At 53.4% G+C, this 20,872-nt stretch overlaps 2 protein-coding genes across 2 annotated transcripts; both read right to left on the bottom strand.

Annotated features, from left to right (window-relative positions):
* Nucleotides 1–4,816: 4,816 nt before the first annotated feature.
* On the bottom strand, nt 4,817–6,161 carry LOC142076587 (olfactory receptor 14J1-like). Its single transcript, XM_075138879.1, has one exon. It carries the CDS (start codon nt 6,159–6,161, stop codon nt 5,226–5,228), a length of 936 nt encoding a protein of 311 aa, XP_074994980.1. The 3' UTR covers nt 4,817–5,225.
* A 9,741-nt stretch (nt 6,162–15,902) lies between these two features.
* Nucleotides 15,903–16,838, bottom strand: LOC142076585 (olfactory receptor 14C36-like). Its single transcript, XM_075138878.1, has one exon. The coding sequence runs from the start codon at nt 16,836–16,838 to the stop codon at nt 15,903–15,905; it is 936 nt and encodes a 311-aa protein (XP_074994979.1).
* Between the last annotated feature and the right edge of the window lie 4,034 nt (nt 16,839–20,872).

Below are 20,872 nucleotides of genomic sequence, written 5' to 3'. Positions count from 1 at the left end.
CATCCCCTCTGGTCCCGTGGACCTGTGTGTGCCCATATGGCATAAGTGCTCCCCAGACACATCTTCCTCTGCCATGGATGCAGCTTTGTCACCACAGATGTTGGTAGGAGACTGGAGGGCCAGGGAGGTCTGGGAGCAGATCTTACCAGGAGAAGAGGATGGAAAAAAAGGCAGGGAGTTCCTCACTGAGCCTTTTCCAGGTCTTTATCACTCCATGTGCTGCCCCACTGAGCCATGACGCTATATTTTCTTCAGCTGACTCCTTGTGTTGCCAGTGTACTTAGAGAAGCCCCTCTGGTAGCCCTCCCCATCCCTTGCTAGTTCCAGCCCCAGCTGAGCTTTGGCTTTCCTGCATCCATCCCTGCACCCACGGCCGTGTGTCTATCGGCCTCCTGGGTGACCTGTTTTCCCTGCCACGCCCTCTGCACCGCCTTTTGCTGTTTGAACCCTTAATCCAAGGAGTCCCTGTTCGTCCCACCAGCCTCCAGCCAGGCCCTGCCTGACTCCCAGAACGTTGGACTCTTCCTGGGCTTTGATGCTATTGCCCCTGCAAAGTCAAGAGGGCTCCATGGAGCTTGGCTTTCCAGGATCCTGCCAAGCAGATGCTGAACAAGCTGGAATCTGCTCTCTCGGCCATGGTCACTGCGGCCATGGCTGCCCTCAGCATTGACCTCCTCATCCAGTTCTGCCTTGTTTGCGAGGAAGAGTCCAGCCCTAGTCAGTCATCAACTGCCTGTGTCAAAAACGGGAGGGGTGAGGCAGGTGGAAGGGACCCGTCTGGGTGCTGGCTGTGAGGACACCTCTGTTGCAGCCACCCAAGGGCTGCGCAGGCAGGAGGGCAGGCCACACTCAGGGACACCCTGCTCAGCCCTGTCTCCTGTCGAGCAGACCTGACACCAAGCAGCATGTGGCTCCTTGCCCAGGTCTCCTTTGAATGCCATGGGCTGCCCCTGTGGCCTGGAGACACCACGGGGATCATCTGCAGGCTTGCTTTGGCAGCTCAACCTTCCCAGAAGTTGCATGTGATGTATTATTCCCAGCCAGGTTTTTCATAGCGTGCTGCAGAAGATTTCATGGTGTGTGCACTGAGGCACAGCCTGAAGAAGAGTGCGTGTGCACAGCAGTGCAGAGCTTTCCAGGACAGCACTGGCATACTTGTGGAGGTAAGTGAACCTTGCCTGGGTTCATCCATACTTTCACCTTGGGCCAAAGTAGACTCAGAAGCAGAGCTGGGAATTCAACTTGGAGGGGGTTCACCTGGAAAGAAGAGCCCAGGAGTGAGCTAATAGCCAGGCTGTGGGGGGGCTCATAAGGTGCCTGGAGGCCCAAGAAGGAAAGAAGCAAGTGATTTAAAAGTGCTGTGAGGGTAAATTACACTGAAGGAGGGTCAAGAACCACTGTCAGCTCTAAGAAGAGCCTGTACAAGCAGGAGTGGAGAGGCACCAAAACAGTGATTGTCTGAAACAAGGGGAGACAAATCCGAGGTGGAGTCCATGGGACATGGGAATGCACCAGGAGAAACTCCTTGCTGTCCACAAACACTGGGAAGGTATGAAATAGTCACAGGTGGGATTCAGTTCCTCTGATGCCCAAAACCTACGAGTAGGAGCTTCAGAGTCCAGATACTGGCCTTTGAGATGGTTGAAGCTGGACGCAATGAGCTTCAGGGGTAATGTAGAGCCATCTGAGGCGGTGCCTCCCAGCCTCCCCTGACAGTCAAACAAGTGGAGGAGATGTCACCTGACTTGTCTTAGCTGGTCACATAAAACACAGGACGATTCACCAACTCCAGTTGAGGTTTGCCTTTCCTAAAAGCACACCTGTGCACCAAAGGCAATAAATATCAATTCCTGTTCTGTAGCCTGCCCTTGCTTTCACCTCCTAACGGCTGCTTCGTGTCCCTGGCAGTGTCCTGCCCCTGGCATGGCCCAGCCATACTGCCCTACTGTCGCGAATGAGCGGTTTAGAGGCCGCTTAAAGAATCACCACCAAAGATATCAGCAGAAAGTGATTTTCATAGAGATTTATAAAGGTGCGACCTAACAGAATTCGATGGCAAGGTTCACTCTATTACTTATTACAACGATGAAACAGATAAAGGAAAATCATCTAAGGGTTTATATTTGAGGGACTATATGTGTTTGGCAGCAGTCTAGGTTTCATTCACAATTTAGTAACACTTAATTATCAACTAATCATTTACAAACTTTAGTAACGCTTAATCATTAACTAATTCAATATTTGCAAAGTGAGTTAGTAAGTCTACTACAATCACAACTTAATTACAGATTATGCTTACTATCAGTCCACACACACAGAGAAACATATATATATATAAAAAAAAATATACAGAAGGTATACGTGTTAAAAATTCCCCTCGATGTCAGTGAAGAAATATTCACGTCGAATGTCTAGGCATTCCCTCTCAACGGGCGAAGGGTTGAGCTTCGAAAGGGACTCACCCAGGACCCAACGGTCCTCCGAATATCGCAGGCCCGAAAGATCGCAAGCTCTGAGAGGCTCCCACTCCGAGGGAGATGCTGGGTGCAGCCGCTGCAGTCCAGGAGAGCTCCAAGGGCCTCACTTAGGACCAGCGTTTATAGGTTCTCAAGATGGTTGGCTTTAGTCATCCGTAAATTTCCATCCTGGCCACAGTCCCAGGTGGTAATTACTAAAAAGCTCTCCAGCTTTCGGTGTTGTTCTACTGGACGCCTGGGCCAGGCAGTAGGAGTATGTTCCCATCCTCAGCTGTGCGGAGTTTCTGATACAGTCAAGGAGCGCTCAACCGCCAGACTTCAATACACCAAGGTTTCATGGGAATTTCTGAGATCAACAAGCGGCCCAGGGAAGAAAGGGGGGGTATGAATGCACCACCACACCTACACATGGTCCTACAGCTCTGCGGTGAAGGAACCCCATGGAGCAGGTACCTTCGGGGTGGGGAGGTGTCCCCCAGCACAGTCCTCTGACAGCCCCCAGTGCCCCACCCTCCTGCTTTGGCAGCCTCCCCCAGTTCCTGGCCCCTGCCCAGCCCCAGCCATGTCCCACACAGGGGCTGGCGACAGCCCTGCTCTGGGGTCTGCCAAGGTCTGGGCAAGAAGAGAGGCTGGGGCAGGGCCGGCTGTTCCCCCGACACAGGCACCGAGACCAGCAGGAGGAAGGAGATGGCCACAAAGCCAACCTCATCCCCATAAACTGGGGTGGGCTGCCAGTGCTGGAAATGGTGATGGGAGGGGCTGGGGGACCAGAGGAAATGGCCTCAAGTTGCGCCAAGGGAGGTTTAGATTGGACATTAGGAAAATTTTCTTTATTGAAAGAGTGGTCAGGCCTTGGAACAGGCTGCCCAGGGAAGTGGTTGAGCCACCATCCCTGGAAGTATTTAAAAGACGTGTAGATGAGGCGCTTAGGGACATGGTGTAGTGGGCATGGTGGTGTTGGGTTGACGGTTGGACTCGATGATCTTAGAGGTCTTTTCCAACCTCAATGATTCTATGATTCTATGACTCCATGAATCCTGCTCTCTGGTGCAGGAGATGCCCACCACAGACTGACTGTGCCCATCACTGTCAGCCCCTCTCCCCAGGCCAGCACAAGAGTCCTGGCCAGGGGACAGAGCAGCCTGCCCCGGGTGGGTGCCTCCAGAAAGAGGTTTCTCTGTCTCATGGATTCCTCCCTGCAGGCACAGAAATGCTCCCTTGCTCTTCTCCCTGGACATCCCTTTCCCCAGGTGAACGTGTCCATGCTGGCCTGGCCGGCTGGTCCTGGTTCCCACCCTGTGCTCCCCGCTGGACCCCGAGCTGCTCTGCAGAGCGAGGGGGCTGTGGTGTCCTGGGGCCATGGGGTGACCTTGTGCTGGTCAGGGTCAGAAGCAGACCCAGCCAGATGGGGATCACTGCTGCTGAGCGCCTTTCCATCTTCCCTTGGTGGCTCAGTAGCCAAGGACAAGGCTGGGCAGGACCATGGGGTGTCTCTAGTGGCACAAAGGGCAGGGGACGGCTGCACTAGATCCAGCCCATGGGGTTTCCAAGAGGGTGTCTTGAACCACTCTCCAGTCTTATGCCCCTTCATGTGCTGGATCCTCACAGTCTCTCCTGGTGTTGCAGAGCCTTTGTTAGCCCATGGGCTCCTCAGGTTCACCTTTTCCTCTGGAGACTCCTGCCTGGATCGTCACTCATTTTATGAGGCACCCCTCACTGCCCACCCAGACTCAGATGCTTCCCTTGAGGTGCCCTGAGCTCTCCTGGCGGTTCCTGATTCCTCTCCAGGATGGCATCTGCCATCAGCCCCACCGCAGGTGGGACAGTGCCAGGCAGAGAAGTCAGACCAGTCGCTGTCTTTTTGGATGCGTGCAACCAAGAAGGCAGCTCTTCGCCCAGCCCTTGGTCCCTAACACATCACCCTGGGACTCTGAGCTTCTCCCCCTGAATCCATCGCGAAGCCCAAACAGTGACAGGCCTCTTCAGGGAGCAGCTCCTTGGGTGTGTTCCTGACACCAGCTTTGGAAGAGGCATCCAGCCTTCTGGCCCTGCCCTGAGGAGACCCTTTGCTTACGCTGGTGCTAGAAGGGAGGCCAGCTGTGACTCAGTGGTCCACATGGCCTGCTCCTGCCCACAGCCATAGGGATGCCACTGTAGAGACAACAGCACCGTCACAAGTCACGCAAGACCTTGGGGCTTACACAAACGCAAGGACACAAGAGGACAATGTGGAAGTGACGAGAGACCAGGACCGAAGAGAACACGTCCTGCTGTTGTCCATGGCCGTGTCTCCAGGGAAGCAGCAGCCCTGACTCACAGGCAGCAGAGAGGCAGGCGAGGCAGCGAGGGGGAGCCCCGAGGGCCATCAGAGCTGCTCCTCAATGCGACGGCTGGGCTGTTGGCTCCTGAACATCCTTCTGCATGCTGGGGCTGTGCCCCCAGGACCAGAAGGGATGGGAATAGATGGGAGCTGAGGCAAATTGTTTTCTGCTGGTTTCCTCATTGAGTTTATCTAAACAGGGGGCCTGGATCCATACATACAGGAGGTCTTTGCATCACAAAACAGTTAGGAGGCCAAGAATAATATCACAGGTATTAATAAACAAACAACCAAACAAAACCCCAAACCCACCAAAAAAAAAAACCAAAAAACAACCCCACAAAGGAAAAATAAAGACACATATGACCAAAAGCTAGTCCTGGGATTTCCTGAGCTACCCTGGGAGTCCAATGAGGATGGTGGGCACCTTATTGTTGCTGGAATAGTGTGTGTTCAAATAGTTTCCTCAGGGCACCCTTGAGCTCTTGGTTCCTCATGCTGTAGATGAGGGGGTTCACTACTGGAGGAACCACTGAGTACAGAACTGTCACCACCAGATCCAGGGATGGGGAGGAGATGGAGGGGGGCTTCAAGTTGGCAAACACAGCAGTGCTGACAAACAGGGAGACCACGGCCAGGTGAGGGAGGCACGTGGAAAAGGTTTTGTGCCGTCTCTGTTCGCGGGGAATCCTCAGCACAGCCCTGAAGATCTGCACATAGGACATCACGATGAAAACAAAACACACAAAAGCAAAAGAGGCGCTGAACACAAGAAGCCCAAATTCCCTGAGGTAGAAGTGTGAGCAGGAGAGCTTGAGGATCTGGGGGATTTCACAGAAGAACTGGTCCACAGCATTGCCCTTGCAGAGTGGCAGTGAAAATGTATTGGCAGTGTGAAGCAGACCAGTGAGAAACCCACCGCCCCAGGCAGCTGCTGCCATGTGGACACAAGCTCTGCTGCCCATCAGGGTCCCGTAGTGCAGGGGTTGGCAGATGGCAACATAGCGGTCATAGGCCATGACGGTGAGAAGATAATACTCTGCCATTGCCAAGAAGGCAACAAGAAAGAGCTGTGCAGCACATCCTGCGTAGGAGATGGCCCTGGTGTCCCACAGGGAATTGGCCATGGATTTGGGAACAGTGGTGGAGATGCAGCCCAGGTCGAGGACGGAGAGGTTGAGGAGGAAGAAGTACATGGGGGTGTGGAGGCGGTGGTCGCAGGCTATGGCGGTGATGATGAGGCCGTTGCCCAGCAGGGCAGCCAGGTAGATGCCCAGGAAGAGCCAGAAGTGCAAGAGCTGCAGCTCCCGTGTGTCTGCGAAGGCCAGGAGGAGGAAGTGGGTGATGGAGCTGGTGTTGGGCATCTGCTGCCTCTGGCCATGGGGTCCTGTTCTTAAAGGAAGAGTCAATGAAGAGTTAGGGGAGACTTCTCTGAGCAAAATCAAAGCCTTTCTCTTAGACCTTCACCCTGCTACACTCCCCCGACCCCCCATTCCTTTTCCAGGAGACCTTCCTTCAGCTCCATGGCTGCAGCTCTGTGCTGGCCGAGCGTGCCGTGAGGAGCAGGGCCTCTGCCCGCTGGCTGCTGAGGAGTCAGCCCTGCTCTGCAGCAGTGGGTTCATGGGAACGGTGGGGTCAGGGTCAGTCCTGGTGTTCGACTTTGTCAGATGAAACCGCTCCTAACGCAGAAGGGCTTCTCAGCCTCTGCACTCCCAGTGCTGAGGAACAGGGACAGCAGAAGGCAGGTTGAGAGGTGTGGGGTTTTTAAAGCTCCCCCATCTCACCTGGGGAGTTTTCCTGGATGTCAGAAACCCTCAGCATTTCTGCTGCCCTCATGGAGAATGAGTCCTGCCAGGCAAGAGGATTGCCTGTGGCTTAGTGCAGAGAGGGCAGCTGGTCTGTCCCTCCGACTTGTTCCGGGCTGCTGTGGACTTGTTCTTCATGAGATGGAGGGTGATCACCCTCTTGTGTTACCCTGAAAAACAAGCAGGCACTACTGAGCCCAGAGGGATCCAGTGCAGACCGCTAAACGTCTCACCCTTTCGCAAGGTCTCAGCACCCCACCCCTAGCCCAGGACACTCACGCCTCATTGCACCAACCCAACAGCATTTCCTCCATTATAGCACCTCTGCGCTTCTCCATGGGGCTTTCAGATAACAAAAGGGTGCTAGGGGACAGGCTCGCATTCTGGAGGGCAACTCACAGCTGGGAAGGAAACCTCAAGGAGGCAGCCAAGTGTCCTAATGAGAGCATCTGATTAAGGGAAACCCAGCTTATTCTCCAGCCCCACAGACTGCATTGCCCACAGCCCCACAGGTGAGAGGAAAGCTGGGACCCTTGTTCCCATGGGCACACCTGCATGAAAGGACCCCCAAGATCAGCCTGTGACTCTGCAGCTGAAACTCCACCTCCCCAGAGAGCCTGGCAGCCAGAAGGAAACAACAACAGCAGGAACAGAGACAAGTGGAGAAAGAAGCAAATGCCCAGCGAGGGTCTGGCTGAGAGGGGCCAGGCCAGAGGCAGCCGGGCGCTCAGGACAGCGTTCCCCTGACCCAGCTCTGCAGCCACCTCCCAGGCACCACCATTGCCGGGCAGCTGCTCTCAGCCCCTGTGCTCTGCAGAGGAAAATGGACACGTGGCTGGAGAGCTGCCCCACGGCTCTGCTGGAGCTCTGCCTGCAGAGGAGGTGATTCACGCCTTGGACCCCACAGCCCTGAGGGCAGAGGCTTGGCTGGGTGGGAGAGGAGGCACGGGGGCTTGCTCAGAGGAAGGGGTCTGGTTGGAGGGGTGAGACAGGGTTTTCTGAATTCTCCCTCCCACCACATTTCTGGTTTTCGTTTCCTCTCATTCCCTGATCATCTCCTTGCTGCCTGGAGATTTTCCTCCTGGTGGCTGTTTCCCTGTGCCAGGTCTTTCCCTGTCAGCGCTCACAGAGCCCATCCCAACCTCTGTGCACTCACCTTAGCCCTACAGAAACCTGCCTGTTTGCAGGGCACTGGCTGGGCGCATGTTCCTCTTTGCAGGCAGAAAAAAGGACAGGTCAGACTAAGCCTGATGACTCCAGCAGAGGTAATGCTGGTGCTGTGCGTAGGCAGAGGAGAGGCTGAAAACACGTTAGGAGGCTCCTGGAAGACCTACTGATCACTCACAGTTACCGTTCAGGAGTGTCAGTGACTTGTCAAAATTAAGAACTCCTTTATCATTCATCCCCTCCCATCCCCCAAGAGTAGGAAATTGAAAAGACAGACTCAGGGAAGTTCCTTATCTTTAGAGTAATCCTTGTGTTGACCTTCTCCTTGAAACCTCCTCTTGGAAATATTCTGGGAGTGAGCTGAAGCTCTGAGCAGCCCTGACCCACACAGCACCCTCTCAAGAGCAGAAGGACCCTGCCTCGCTCTCTCTGCCTCGCTCCCTCCCCTCGGTGCCTGCAGGCAGCGCCCTCAGCCCTGCTGCGCTTTGCAGAGGAGCTGCTCCTGGGCAGAGCTGTCTCTCTGCAGCACTGCCCACTTGCCAGGAGCTCCCTCCTTCCAGGAGCCCAGCCCAGCTCAGCAGCAGAGGACCAGCCCAAGGCAGCACTTGCTCTGCCCCTCGGGGCTCCCTCGAGGGGTCCCTGGGGCTCCAGGGGAACCTGCTGGGAAACAGCCTGAAGTCATCCCTGATCTTCCCTCCCTCAGCTGCGCAGAGACACTTCTTTCCACCAAGGTCATTTCTCTTCCCAGAGTCACATGTAGGTCCTCTAATCACTTCTCCTTGTCTCAGCATTAGAGAGGACACCCAGACAGTGACAGGGAGGCATTTCCTTTACCCCTACTGAGGGAATGATCCAGCAGAGTCAATCGAGGCATCTCATCCTGGGTGTGCAGTCCCGGGGCTGGAAGGGGTCTCAGCTCACTCCCCTGCAGACCACAAAGCCACAGGAGGTGGGGTTCCTCTTGCCTCAGTTCAGGTGGGCACAAAATGGGCACCTGCATGGGAGCTCCTTCTCTCAGCTGCCATGGCAAAAATGGGTGTGGCTACCAGGAGTGAGCTGCTCAGCCACCATCACCTGGCGAACTTTGGGTTCAGGAGGGGGTCCAAGCTATGTGAGGGGACTGCAAGCAAGGGAGCAGTTCCTAGAGACAGGGCAGCATCTGGGGGCATCTTCTTGGAGCCTGATGGGAAGTTAAATTGGCCAGGTGGAATGACGGCAGATGTCCATATGTAGGACAACTGAACCTGTAGCTATTCCCCATGTACGGGGCAGCCTATAGAGGTATTCAGCTGGCCAAATGGAGTCATGCAGCACAGGGAGAGCTGTCTTTCTCTTCACCATCAACTGCATTTCCTACACGTCCTGTGAATATAATGGCAGTTTTGTCGAGTGCATCCCCTGCGCTCCAATTGTCTAAGCTACTTCAGGGCAGCTGAACCTTCATTTAATATCCACCTACAGGCCTGCAGTGCTACGTGAGATGCCAGGGCTCTGCAGCTGACGTGGACAGCACAGGTCCTAGACAGGACCCCTGTCCCCATTCAAACCAGCTGTGTGACAGGCATCACGCACGGCATCTCAGACAGATTCGGTGCCGTTGGGCCAATGACTGAACCGCACCACTGCACTGACCTAAGGCTGTGCCCTTCTCTTTCCAGTAGATGCAGGGCAGCGCATGAATACGAAGCGCATCACACCAGGGTCTCCACTCACGGGCATTCCCTCTCAAACTCTGCTGGTTCTTCTCTCCCCCATCGTTTAACCACCCCTCGATGTCACAGTCACGGGTCAGGCCAATGATTTTCACTGTGCCAGTACCACAGGATGTCCACTCCCCAGGACACTCTCAATATCACCTCTTCCTTCCTGAGATCAGCTTCACCTCCACCGCAGGCGCTCAGGGCTGCAGAGACACCACAGAGAGCAAAGCCCTCTCCTGCTTGGACTGCACAGCCCAGCTCTGTTTCTCTCTGGCCTTGGGGACAGCAGGGTTTGTCTTCCTTGTGGGCACCTCATCTCTTCTTCACATTGCCACCTGCCATCCACTGCAGCATGGCTGTGCTCTGAGGCAAAGCCTTTGCACACACAAGGTCTTGGGTGCTTGGTAGCAGGTTTTCCTGTTGCAAGTCTGCTCTCAACCCCAATGTTAGTGGTTAATGAGGACGCATAAATCTGTGTGTTGGATGTAAAGATGGTTTATGCATGTGGCATAAGTTTTAAGTGTTGGTAAGAGGGGATGTCTGGAATGAGAAATACATAACAAAGGATTTTCGGAAGATATGTAAACGTATCAAATTATGTGGGACTGGAGCATGACACAGGTGGTGTGGAATACGAGGTAGAGATTGTCCTGGGTCTGGCTGGGGAGGAGTTAACTTTCCTCCTAGCAGCCCATCGGGTGCCGTGCTCTGCAGTGGTTGCTTGAAGGGTGTTGACAACGCACCCCTGTTTTGGCTGTTACTGAGCAGTACTCGCACAGCACGAAGGCTGTCTCTCCAACCCCACCACCCGCAAAGGCCAGGAGGCTGGGGGTAGGCAAGAGGTCGGGAGGGGACATAACCAAGAGAGCTGACCCAAACTGATCAAAAGGATATTCCATACCATATGACGTCAGGATCAGCAATAACAGACGAGAGAAAGGGAGGGGTGAGGGGCATTCTTAATAATGGCATTTTTCTTCCGAAGCAACCGCTAGGCACACTGAGGCCGTGCTTCCCAGGAATTGGCTGGACATCTGCCTGACAATGGGAAGGAGGGAATAAATCTCTTCTTCCTTTGCTTCCGTGGGTGACCTTTGCTTTTCTCATTCAACTGCCTCTGCCTCAAGCCACAAGCTTGTCCATCTTATTTTCTCCCCCATCTTGCTGAGGAGAGGGAGGGAGAGACCTACTGCTTGGAGGTTTAGCTGCGTGCAGGTCTACCCATCACTCCACCTTATACTTCCATACATACACGTAGATCTTGGGCTAGCTTTCCTGATGCTGCAATAGTGTATGCTGATGTTTGTAGTCTTGCCCTATGTTTGAGGGGTATGCGATGATGGATGGGCCATCAGTGACCTCTACCAGCTGTTGTGTGGATGACTTTAGGTAGAGAAAATGCCCGAAAGCAGTGGCTTGGAGAATCACACTGCTGCACCTGGATTTCTTCTTCTGGGATTTTCTGTCCACACCAACCTGCAGAGCTTGCGCTTCACAGGCTTCCTGATCATCTGCTGCATGGTCCTCATAGGGAATGGCTTCATCGTGCTTACCACTGTGGTGGAGTCAAGCCTCCACAGCACCGTGTACTTCTTCCTGAGGACTTCCTCCTTCCCAAAGATCTGCTCTACATTAAACACACTGCCAAAAACGCTGGTGGGCTTCCTGAAGGAATCCAGCTGGATCTGCTTCCATGGATGTGCTGCCCAGCTGTATTTCCTGGTTTTGCTGGGAGGCACCAAAAGCCTTCTCCTGGCTTCCGTGGCCTACGACCATTACATAGCCACCTGTGACCTCCTGCACTATAGCCTCATCATGAAAGGGGGGTTCTGCATCACATGGTAGTGGGGTCACAGGTGGCTGTCATACCAGTCTAAGTAGGGCAGACCTATCAGGTATTCACTTTGCCCTTCTGAGCATCCCATGTCCTTCATCACGTCTTCTGTGACACCCCCTCTGTTGGAACTGGTCTCTGCAGACACGTCCTGGAACCAAGTGACGCTGCACACCATCATCCTGGTATTCGCAGCCCTTCCCTTTTCCTTTATCGCTATTTCTTACACTACAATTATCAGGGCAATTCTGAAAATGCCTTCAGTTTGGAGCAGGCACAAAGCCTTTTCCAACTTGCTCCTGACACCTTGGGGTGGTGACTCTCTTCTTTGGCCTGGTCACTGCCTTAAACTCCAGTCAAGGGACTCTGCAGACACTGAGAAATCATAGAATCATAGAATGGTTTGGGTTGGAAGGGACCATTAAAGGTCATCTAGTCCAACGCCCTCCCTGACAAGGGGAGGGACATCTTTCACTAGATCAGGTTGCTCACCACCCCATCCAGCCTGACTTTGAACGCTTCCATCTACAACTTCTCTGGGCAACCTGTTCCAGTGTCTCGCCAGCCTCACCGTACAGCATTTCTTCCCTATGTCCGATCGAAACCTACCCTCTTTCAGTTTAAAACCATTACCCCTTGTCCTGTCACTACAGACCGTGGTCAAAAGTCTCTCTCCGTCTTTCTCATAAACCCTCTTTATATATACCTAGGGTTGACTGGACACACTGGAGAGGATCGGAAACAACCTCCAAAAGACTGGGTGCCTCGAAAAATTCCCTAGGCGTGCTAAAGGTGATGTACACTCAAATGCTCTAGGATGTCTTTAATCGACTGCTGCTTGTTCTTTGTGGCTTAAGCTTTGATAGAGAGTTGTTGTTGGCCTGGCTTGCATTTCTGTCCCTTGAATTTCTTTGAAGTCTTGGAGCTTGTGTGTATGACACAGCCTTTGAAGGGGGAAACACATAAACATGGGCAGACAGGAATGAAGAGGACTTATTGGGTCACCCAGATAGGTGGCTGTTATGGTCCTTATCGTCTGTGGTCAGTGCTAGTAAATGCCTCCTAGAGTCAATATCCTCAGGACTTGGTCATGGCCAGGGGGAGGCAAACAGTCTGCTCTGTTTCACACATGCCCGATGTAGGCATTTGGATCTGACCCACACTTCCATAAACATAAAGAATTGCCATTTCTACAACATGAATCAGCCTGTTCTCAGAGAGACAATTTAACACCCTAATGGAAAACCCTTTCTTTCCCAGACAGGTCCAAGATATGTGGGTGTGGGTCAAAGGGGGAGCCTCGCAGGATGACCTTGCATACTGAGGATGGGGGTTTCTGCCTCTGGGTGTCTGAGACTCCTGATGGGATGCAAGAAAGAGCATTTGGGGATTGTGCAAGACTTCCTGTGGAATGTCTAGGAAAGAAACAAAAGCAACAAGAGGAAGGGACATTGGTGATTTGGGGAGCAACAAGCGTGGGAGAACGGAGGGAAAAGGGATAAGAGAAGCTGATCATGTGTAAACAGGTGATTGGTCAGTACACTTGTCTGGCCATGCCCAGCAACTGATTGCCCCAGACTGTTGCGTCTTCTTATTAAATTCCAATTTCCCACAGCTTTCTGGGCTGAGGAGAATCTCTGATTTTGTGTACGGATGGAGGCCCAATTGCCAGCCACTGGAGTGGCAACCACAAGTCATACAAGTTCATGTTCCTCAGGGCCCCAGAAACTGGAGAGATTGGAGAGCGTGCATATAATGTTGGTGTGTATGTCATTGGGTGTAACCACTAGCGAACATCAAACCGGAGCAGTCAGTGAGTGGAAGCAGCAGCCTGGGAGCCCCGTATTTAGAGACCCTAAGTCTGGGCTGGACACTGGAGAGCCCAGAGGATCTGCAAGTTGGCTACTGGAGTGAGAAGGTGGCCCAACTGGAAGAAGCCTCATGTTTGCAGGCCCTGGTCCTCAGGGGGGACTTGAACTATCCCAACTGCCTCTGCTGAAGAGACAACATAGTGAGGTGCGAGCCATCCAGGAGGGTTTTGGAGCTCATTGACACCATCTTCCTGACTAGGGTGACAGAGGAGGCAATGAGGTGAGGTGCCCTGCGGGACTTCATACTTTCAAAATGGAAGAACTGGTCAGGGATGTAAAAAGCAGGAGTGAGAAGGTAGAGTTTAGGATCCTAAGAGAAGGGAACAAGGCAGAGAGCCTTGACGTTGAAGGATCTCCTTTTCAACCTCCCAAGTGGAGAGAGCTGAGAGCTCTGGCAAGGCTGAAAGCCCCCACCATAGCCGAGGTCTTTGTCTCCTGGGCTATGGCTGTTCTCTCTGCACCTGAGGACTCTAAGGAGACACCTTCTCCTTAGAGCACAAGAGCCTCATGGCCTCCTCATCCCCACCCAGGAGCCTTGGGAGCTGTCCTGCACTTGGCATCGCACATCCCCACAACACGCTGGCCCTCGGAAGAGCCGTGAGCAAGGTGTGAGGGACATCATCTCCCTTCCCAAGGAATGGCGGACAGGGCTTGGCCCTCTGGCTTAATGTAACGCATCCAGGTTTACTGAGCAGTTTTCTGCACGAACCAGTGCCCAGGGTTGCTTTGTCAGTAATGTCTCTCAGTGGGACCCATTAAGACTCCAAGCAACTTTGGAGTTTGCCGCTGACTTTGACTTCTTGAGAGGTTTCTTCAGCCTCCTCTCAGTGCCTGAGTTTCATGGACTCGACACCAAACCCACCAGAGGGGTCATTAAAATGCCTTGGGCTGGGCCTCTACTGCTGAGCTGGCCCGGGCTCCTGGGACGGAGGGAGCTCGTGGCGAGCGGGCAGCACTGCAGAGAGACAGCTCTGCCCAGGAGCAGCTCCTCTGCGAAGCACAGTAGATGTGACATACCACGGGTTACTCAGCATCAGAGCCACCTTTACATTGCGGTCGGACTCAATGATCTTAAAGGGCTTTTCCAACCTAAATGATTCTATGATTCTATGATTCTATGATTGCCTTTGCCTACCTGTCGTCACTGCCTCTCGTTTTCTGCTCTAACGAGCCCCTCGGGAGGCTTTGTTAGTAACGGCCCCCAGTGGGACCCATTAACACTCCCTGAAACTGTAGGGCTTGCTTCTGGCACTGACTTCTTCAGTGGTTTCTTCAGGCTCCTCTCAGTGTCTTAGTTCATGGTCTCAGCATCGAATACACCATGGGACTCGTTAAAATGGAAAAAGACATGCCTCTTCCCATTAGTTTTTGCAAGTCTTCAAGATTTACTCAACTAATTGGAGAGGTGTCCAGAGAGTACGTAAAGTGGAAGATTTCAAAGCTTTCAATGAGCACTTAATAAAGGAGGATTTTTGATTTTTAAGAGTTTGGGGCTTTTTTTAAATTCATAGCAGAAGTGATAGCAGCATTCTCCAATCAATATTGATGCGGGTGCGTGGTGTGTGTGTGTCGCCAAATAAAGTCAAGGTGGGTAGCAAGAGCTCCTCCTTGAGGTCAGGCATGGACAACCTCCCTGCTCACCTCCCCACCCCTGCCCTTTCTCTCATGGGCCACCTGGGACTTGCATTACTTCTCCTTCCATCAGACTTCTCCAGTGAAGTCTGCAGCTGGAGGTTACAGCTCCTTTGCACCAACTCCCACCTGCTTTCCTTAGAGACCTGGTTGCGCACAGGCCCAGCTGCCTTTCTCTTCGTTTCAAAGCAACAGAAGGAAAACCTAGCAAAGTTGAGCAAACAATAACCCCCACCCTCCTCAACTGTCTGCTGAGTCCAAGCTGCCTCCAGTGAGGTTCACCATCCTCAGGGGATGGCCTCACTAGAAAGGTCTGAGAGAGAGAGATCAGAAAGAATAGCTGTAAGCACAAGGCAGGGGTTGGCTGAAGAGGTAATTAGACTGCAGAAAGACAAGGGCAGGCCTCTAACTCCCTGAAGCTCAAAGCAGCACCTGGGGAGTTGAGAGGGATCTGAGTGAACAAGGAGTAAGGGGAGGGGAAAACTGGAGAGCGGAAGACAGGGTGCAGGTACAGACAGGCTGCTGGGAAGGTGCCTTTAGGCTTGGGCAGGCAGAATACTCTAGACTAGATGAGACCAGACTAGTTCAGCTGGAAAGGACCTACAGTCATCATCTACTGCATCTGCAGAGGTGAGGGAGGTTAAAGACACAGTATCACGAACAGAGTCTTGGCAATGATAGCACAGAGGAAGGTACATCCTTCACCTCCTGCAGCTGATACGCCTCCTGGAAATTCCCATTTTGTCCTGGTCATTTTAAACGTTGTCATTTTATTACAAGTTTTCCATCATCTCAGCTGATGAAAAGGTGCTCATGTGTTTTTTAAAAGTGTCAAGCAGTTCCTTCCCTTTCCAGGCAGAGCTCAGCTGTCTGGCCATGGGCGTCGAGGGTCGCTTGTAGAGGCCCCGCTGTAGCTGAGGTGTTTCCCTGCCACTGGCCACTGTCACACAGGACAGGAGGTCTCCTGCAGGAGACCAGACCCCTCAGGAGCTGAGTAAAGGTTTCTGAGTAAACACGATTATAACCAGTACAATGACCAAATGACACAAGTTGCTTGAGATCACTTGGAGAAACCTTGTGAAGAGAGATGGGCAGCTTAATGCTGCTGAAATACTACTTCTCGAATCAGCTTCTTCAGGGCATTCTTGAGTTCCTTGTTCCTCATGCTGTAGATGAGGGGGTTCACTGCTGGAGGTACCAACGAGTACAGAACTGTCACGACCAGATCCAAGGATGGGGAGGAGATGGAGGGGGGCTTCAGATAGGAAAAAATGATAGTGCTGACAAACAGGGAGACCACGGCCAGGTGAGGGATGCATGTGGAAAAGGCTTTGTGCCGCCCTTGTTCTGAGGGGATCCTCAGAACGGCCCTGAAGATCTGCACGTAGGACACCACAATGAAAATAAAAAACCCAAATCCTAATGAAAGGGTAACCACAACAAGCCCAATTTCACTGAGGTAGGCGTGTGAGCAGGAGAGCTTGAGGAGTGGGGGGATTTCACAGAAGAACTGGTCCACAGCATTGCCCTTGCAGAGGGGCAGTGAAAATGTATTGGCAGTGTGCAGCAGAGCAGTGAGAAACCCATTGCCCCAGGCAGCTGCTGCCATGTGGACACAAGCTCTGCTGCCCAGGAGGGTCCCGTAGTGCAGGGGTTGGCAGATGGCAACATAGCGGTCATAGGCCATGATGGTGAGAATATAATACTCTGCCACTAACAAGAAGGCAAAGAGAAAGACCTGTGCAGCACATCCTGAGTAGGAGATGGCCCTGGTGTCCCAGAGGGAATTGGCCATGGATTTGGGAACAGTGGTGGAGATGCAGCCCAGGTCAAGGATGGAGAGGTTGAGGAGGAAGAAGTACATGGGGGTGTGGAGGCGGTGGTCGCAGGCTATGGCGGTGATGATGAGGCCGTTGCCCAGCAGGGCAGCCAGGTAGATGCCCAGGAAGAGCCAGAAGTGCAAGAGCTGCAGCTCCCGCGTGTCTGCGAAGGCCAGGAGGAGGAAGTGGGTGATGGAGCTGGTGTTGGACATCTGCTGCCTCTGGGCATGGGGGACTGTCCAAGAGGGAAAAGACAGTGACAAGTTAGGAGAGACTTCTCTGAGCAAAATCAAAGCCATTTCTCATAGAACCCCCCCCCAAAGTGTCACTCTCCATTCAGGAAGACCTTTGGCAGGTCCCTTGCACGAGCTCTGGTTGGTGCTGGCTGAGGGTGCCCTAGGGAGCCGCAGGCTCTGCTCTGGGTTCTGGAGGAGTCAGTCCTGCCCCACAGCAATAGGGAAACAGGAACATGATCTCAGATTAAATCCACTCGTGATATCAAAGAGCTTTTCAGCATTGTCGCTGCCAACTCACCTGCCTGCAGAGCAGAGCTGTGGGGATTTTGGTTTGTGCCTTCTGGTCTGGTTGCCCCACCACAGCTGAGCAGTGTTTCTAATGCAGAAATCCTGGGCATTTCTGCTGCACTGCAAGTGAAATCGTGTGGGTCCTGAGAGGCAAAGGGACTGTCCCTCAGTGCAGAGTGAGGACAGCCGCTCTGTCCATCAGCCCTGATCTCAGCTGCCCTGTGCTGGCAGCTCTTTCAGCTGGAGGATTCTGGCACTCGCGTGTTCCCCCCAAAAGAAACCGGACAGTGCTGGGAGCAGAGGAATCTAGGTTCTGAGTGCACATCTCCAAAGCCCTCACCCCATCGTACCTGAGGAGGATCTCAGTTCTCCCCTCCCAACCACGGACACAGAGGGCTCCTTACAGCTGCCCACATACAGCCACCCAGCAGCATTTCAATGGCCTTAGCACCGAGGTGTCTTCTCCATGGGGCTCCTGCATGACATAGAGATGCCCCGGGAGAGCTTTGCCCTACTGGAGGGCAGCCTGCAGCCCAGCAGGACCTCCCAAGGAAAGACTCAACTCTCCTAAATCTCCTGTGTCCTGGAAGGAGGGTGAGATGTGTGCCAGCCGCACACCCTGCAGTACCCAGAGCCCCAAAGGTTAACAGGGTGCGAGTTGGATGCTTTTTCTCCACGGACAGACGGGCATGACAGTAGACACAGCGTTGGTGTCTGAGCTGCACTTGAATCCTCACCCCCCACAGCAGTGAGTGTCACAGTAAGAACAAGGGCGGCAGGGAGAAGACGAGAACGTGCCAAAGTTCCCCTGACAAGGGAGGCAGGAGAGGGAGACACAGTCAGAGACTTGAGTTTTTCTCCTCTTTGGTGGTCAGGCTGCCGGGAAGGCAACTCATGGCCAAGTGTCCATGACATGAAGGGCAGAGGCTCTGCTGTGTGAGTGAGGAGAGCAGGGGGTTGCTCCAGGGAAAGCATCTGCACTGCAGGGGATGGCAGGGAGGTGCCTGAACCCCTCCTCCCATGGCCTTTCTGGGAGCAGTTCTCTCTTCCTCGCTGCCCATGGCTCTGCTGCCTGGAGCTCTTCTGGGCCAGGACCTGTTTCTCTGCCCTAACCTCTCCTCCCTCTTCATGCTCACAGAGCCCATCCGCCCTGCTGCGTGCTCAGCTCTGCCCTGCAGACACCTCCTGGCAGCAGGGCACTGCCCAGGGACATCTCGGTGTGTGCAGGGGCTAAGGAGCAGCTCAGGCAAGTCCTAACGAGAACTGGGGTCTCATTGCCTACTCCAGAGCAGAGCAATCAATTCCCATCTCCCACTGCCCACCCAGACAACCCAGGGGAGAAAACTCAAAGCACACACTTCTTCCCTTTCAGGTAATCCCCTACCTCGACACCCATCTTTAACATGACCCTCTGCAAATGTCCTCCGGGTGATGGAGAAGCCTGAGCAGCCCTGACCCACGCTGCATCCTCTGGACAGCAGAAGGATCCTGCCCTGCCGGGGCTCACTCCTTCCACCCACAGCTTCTCCCCACAGCGTCGTGGGGAGCTCCCCGGGTAGGCTGAGTGCTGACCCTGGCAGGCGGCAGAGTCCCTGCCCTGGTGCTCAGCCCCCTGGGACGCAGGGACCCTGCTCGGAAGGACAGTCCTGGCCACCCCTGCCTGCACACACGCCTTCACCCCCTGGAGCAGTGCCCGGGAGAAGGCAGCCGTCATGCCCTCTCCTTCTGACGGTGCAGCAGGGAAGCCCTGCTCTGCAGCACCTCCTCCTCCTCTACAGCAGGGAAGCTGAGAGAGTCCTCCTGAAAGATCATAGTTGCTGTGGCATGTACCAGCTTTTGGATATCCCTCCAGGAACAGCAGCTACATTGTCCTGCACCCAGGCACTTACCATGTAGAGGGCTGTGAAGATCTCTCCGCGCAGTGAGCTCTCAGCATCCTCCCACTCCAGACTGCCTTTACGCTCTCTCTGCCTCGCTCCCTCCCCTCGCTGCCTGCAGGCAGTGCCCTCAGCCCTGCTGCGCTTTGCAGAGGAGCTGCTCCTGGGCAGAGCTGTCTCTCTGCAGCACTGCCCACTTGCCAGGAGCTCCCTCCTTCCAGGAGCCCAGCCCAGCTCAGCAGCAGAGGACCAGCCCAAGGCAGCACTTGCTCTGCCCCTCGGGGCTCCCTCGAGGGGTCCCTGGGGCTCCAGGGGAACCTGCTGGGAAACAGCCTGAAGTCATCCCTGATCTTCCCTCCCTCAGCTGCGCAGAGACACTTACTTCTCCTCTCAGGAAAAGACTTGGCCATGAGAATCCCCTTTCTTTGTCCCAGCATTAGACAGGGCTCCCAGGAAGGTGACAAGCAAAGACCTAATTTCTCCAAGCTGGGGGATATCCTCACGTGAATGAAATAGGCATTTCAGTGTGGCTTTGTAGTCCTAGGGCTCGAAAGACATTCAGCTTTCTGTTGTCCACGCCACGTCTCTGCTCTGAAGCAAAGCCTTTGCACACAGGGTGTCTTGGGCGTTTGGGACCAGGTTTCCTTAGGGCAGGGACGAGCTTGCCTGCTTCCACAGCTGCAGGGCTTCAGCCCAAACGTGCAGCAATGGCCTCAGCCAGGGCCACAGGCAGGAAGAGCTGGAGCTGGTCCTGAGGAGACAGAGCTGTGACATGGTTGCAGAGCTCAGGACATCTGCTCTTCAAGGACAGCATCCTCCAAGCTCAGCAAGGCTCTAGATTGAAACTCCCTCTGAATTTGAAAGGCCATTGCAGGGCACCAGAAGGAGTGGTCACTGCTTCAGGAACAGTTAAAAAGAAACAAAGGTGCTGTGTGACCCCTGCTGAATGTGGTGAGAGCAGGAGTACATAGATCTATAGTTTAACAGAAACTCAAAAGAAATGGAACAGGCACTTATAGCCTTCACTTTCTGGTATGGGCTTTTTGTGGAGACTACAGTTACTGAACTGTGCACTACAGTTTGTATCCCTATCATCATTAGAGTCCAGGTTTCAAATGCTTTTATTTCAGCTGTTGAAACAAATATTACCTTAAAGGGCAGGACATCAACACAGTACCTTAATTTATAAGGCTGAGGGAGGAAGGAAGATTTGATCTAGCTTTTGCAACAAGATTTACAGCTAAGTGAGATCCTCCTTACACCAATGAGAGTACCAAACATTGAAATAAATAGAACTATTTCATTTAGAAGAAAGTTTAGATTTCAAACTTGCCAAACCGTTAGTAGGGTCAGAAAAATGAATGATATATTCATTTTGGGCACAATCTCTTAATTATTATGAAGTATCTTAGAATCATACAATCTTAGAATCATAAAATCATTAAGGTTGGAAAAGACCTGTAAGATCGAGTCCAACCGTCAACCCAACACCACGATGCCCACTAACCATGTCCCGAAGTGCCTCATCTACACGTCTTTTAGATACTTCCAGGGATGGTGACTCCACCACTTCCCTGGGCAGCCTGTTCCAAGGCCTGACCACTCTTTCAATAAAGAAATTTCTCCTAATGTTCAATCTAAACCTCCCCTGGCGCAACTTGAGACCATTTCCTCTCGTCCTATCCCTTGTTACTTGGGAGAAGAGGTCAACCCCCACCTCGCTACAACCTCCCTTCAGGTAGTTGTAGAGTGCGATGAGGTCTCCCCTCAGCCTCCTCTTCTCCAGACTAAACAACCCCAGTTCCCGCAGCCGCTCCTCATCAGACTTGTGCTCCAGGCCCTTCA

Source organism: Calonectris borealis, unplaced genomic scaffold, assembly GCF_964195595.1.
Source record: "Calonectris borealis unplaced genomic scaffold, bCalBor7.hap1.2 HAP1_SCAFFOLD_66, whole genome shotgun sequence".
Taxonomy (NCBI): Eukaryota; Metazoa; Chordata; class Aves; order Procellariiformes; family Procellariidae; genus Calonectris; species Calonectris borealis.
This window is presented reverse-complemented; position numbering and strand designations above follow the sequence as displayed.

Bases quoted from the DNA above. Each gene is read 5' to 3' on its own strand.
- LOC142076587 (XM_075138879.1), bottom strand. From the start codon at position 6,161: ATGCCCAACACCAGCTCCATCACCCACTTCCTCCTCCTGGCCTTCGCA.
- LOC142076585 (XM_075138878.1), bottom strand. From the start codon at position 16,838: ATGTCCAACACCAGCTCCATCACCCACTTCCTCCTCCTGGCCTTCGCA.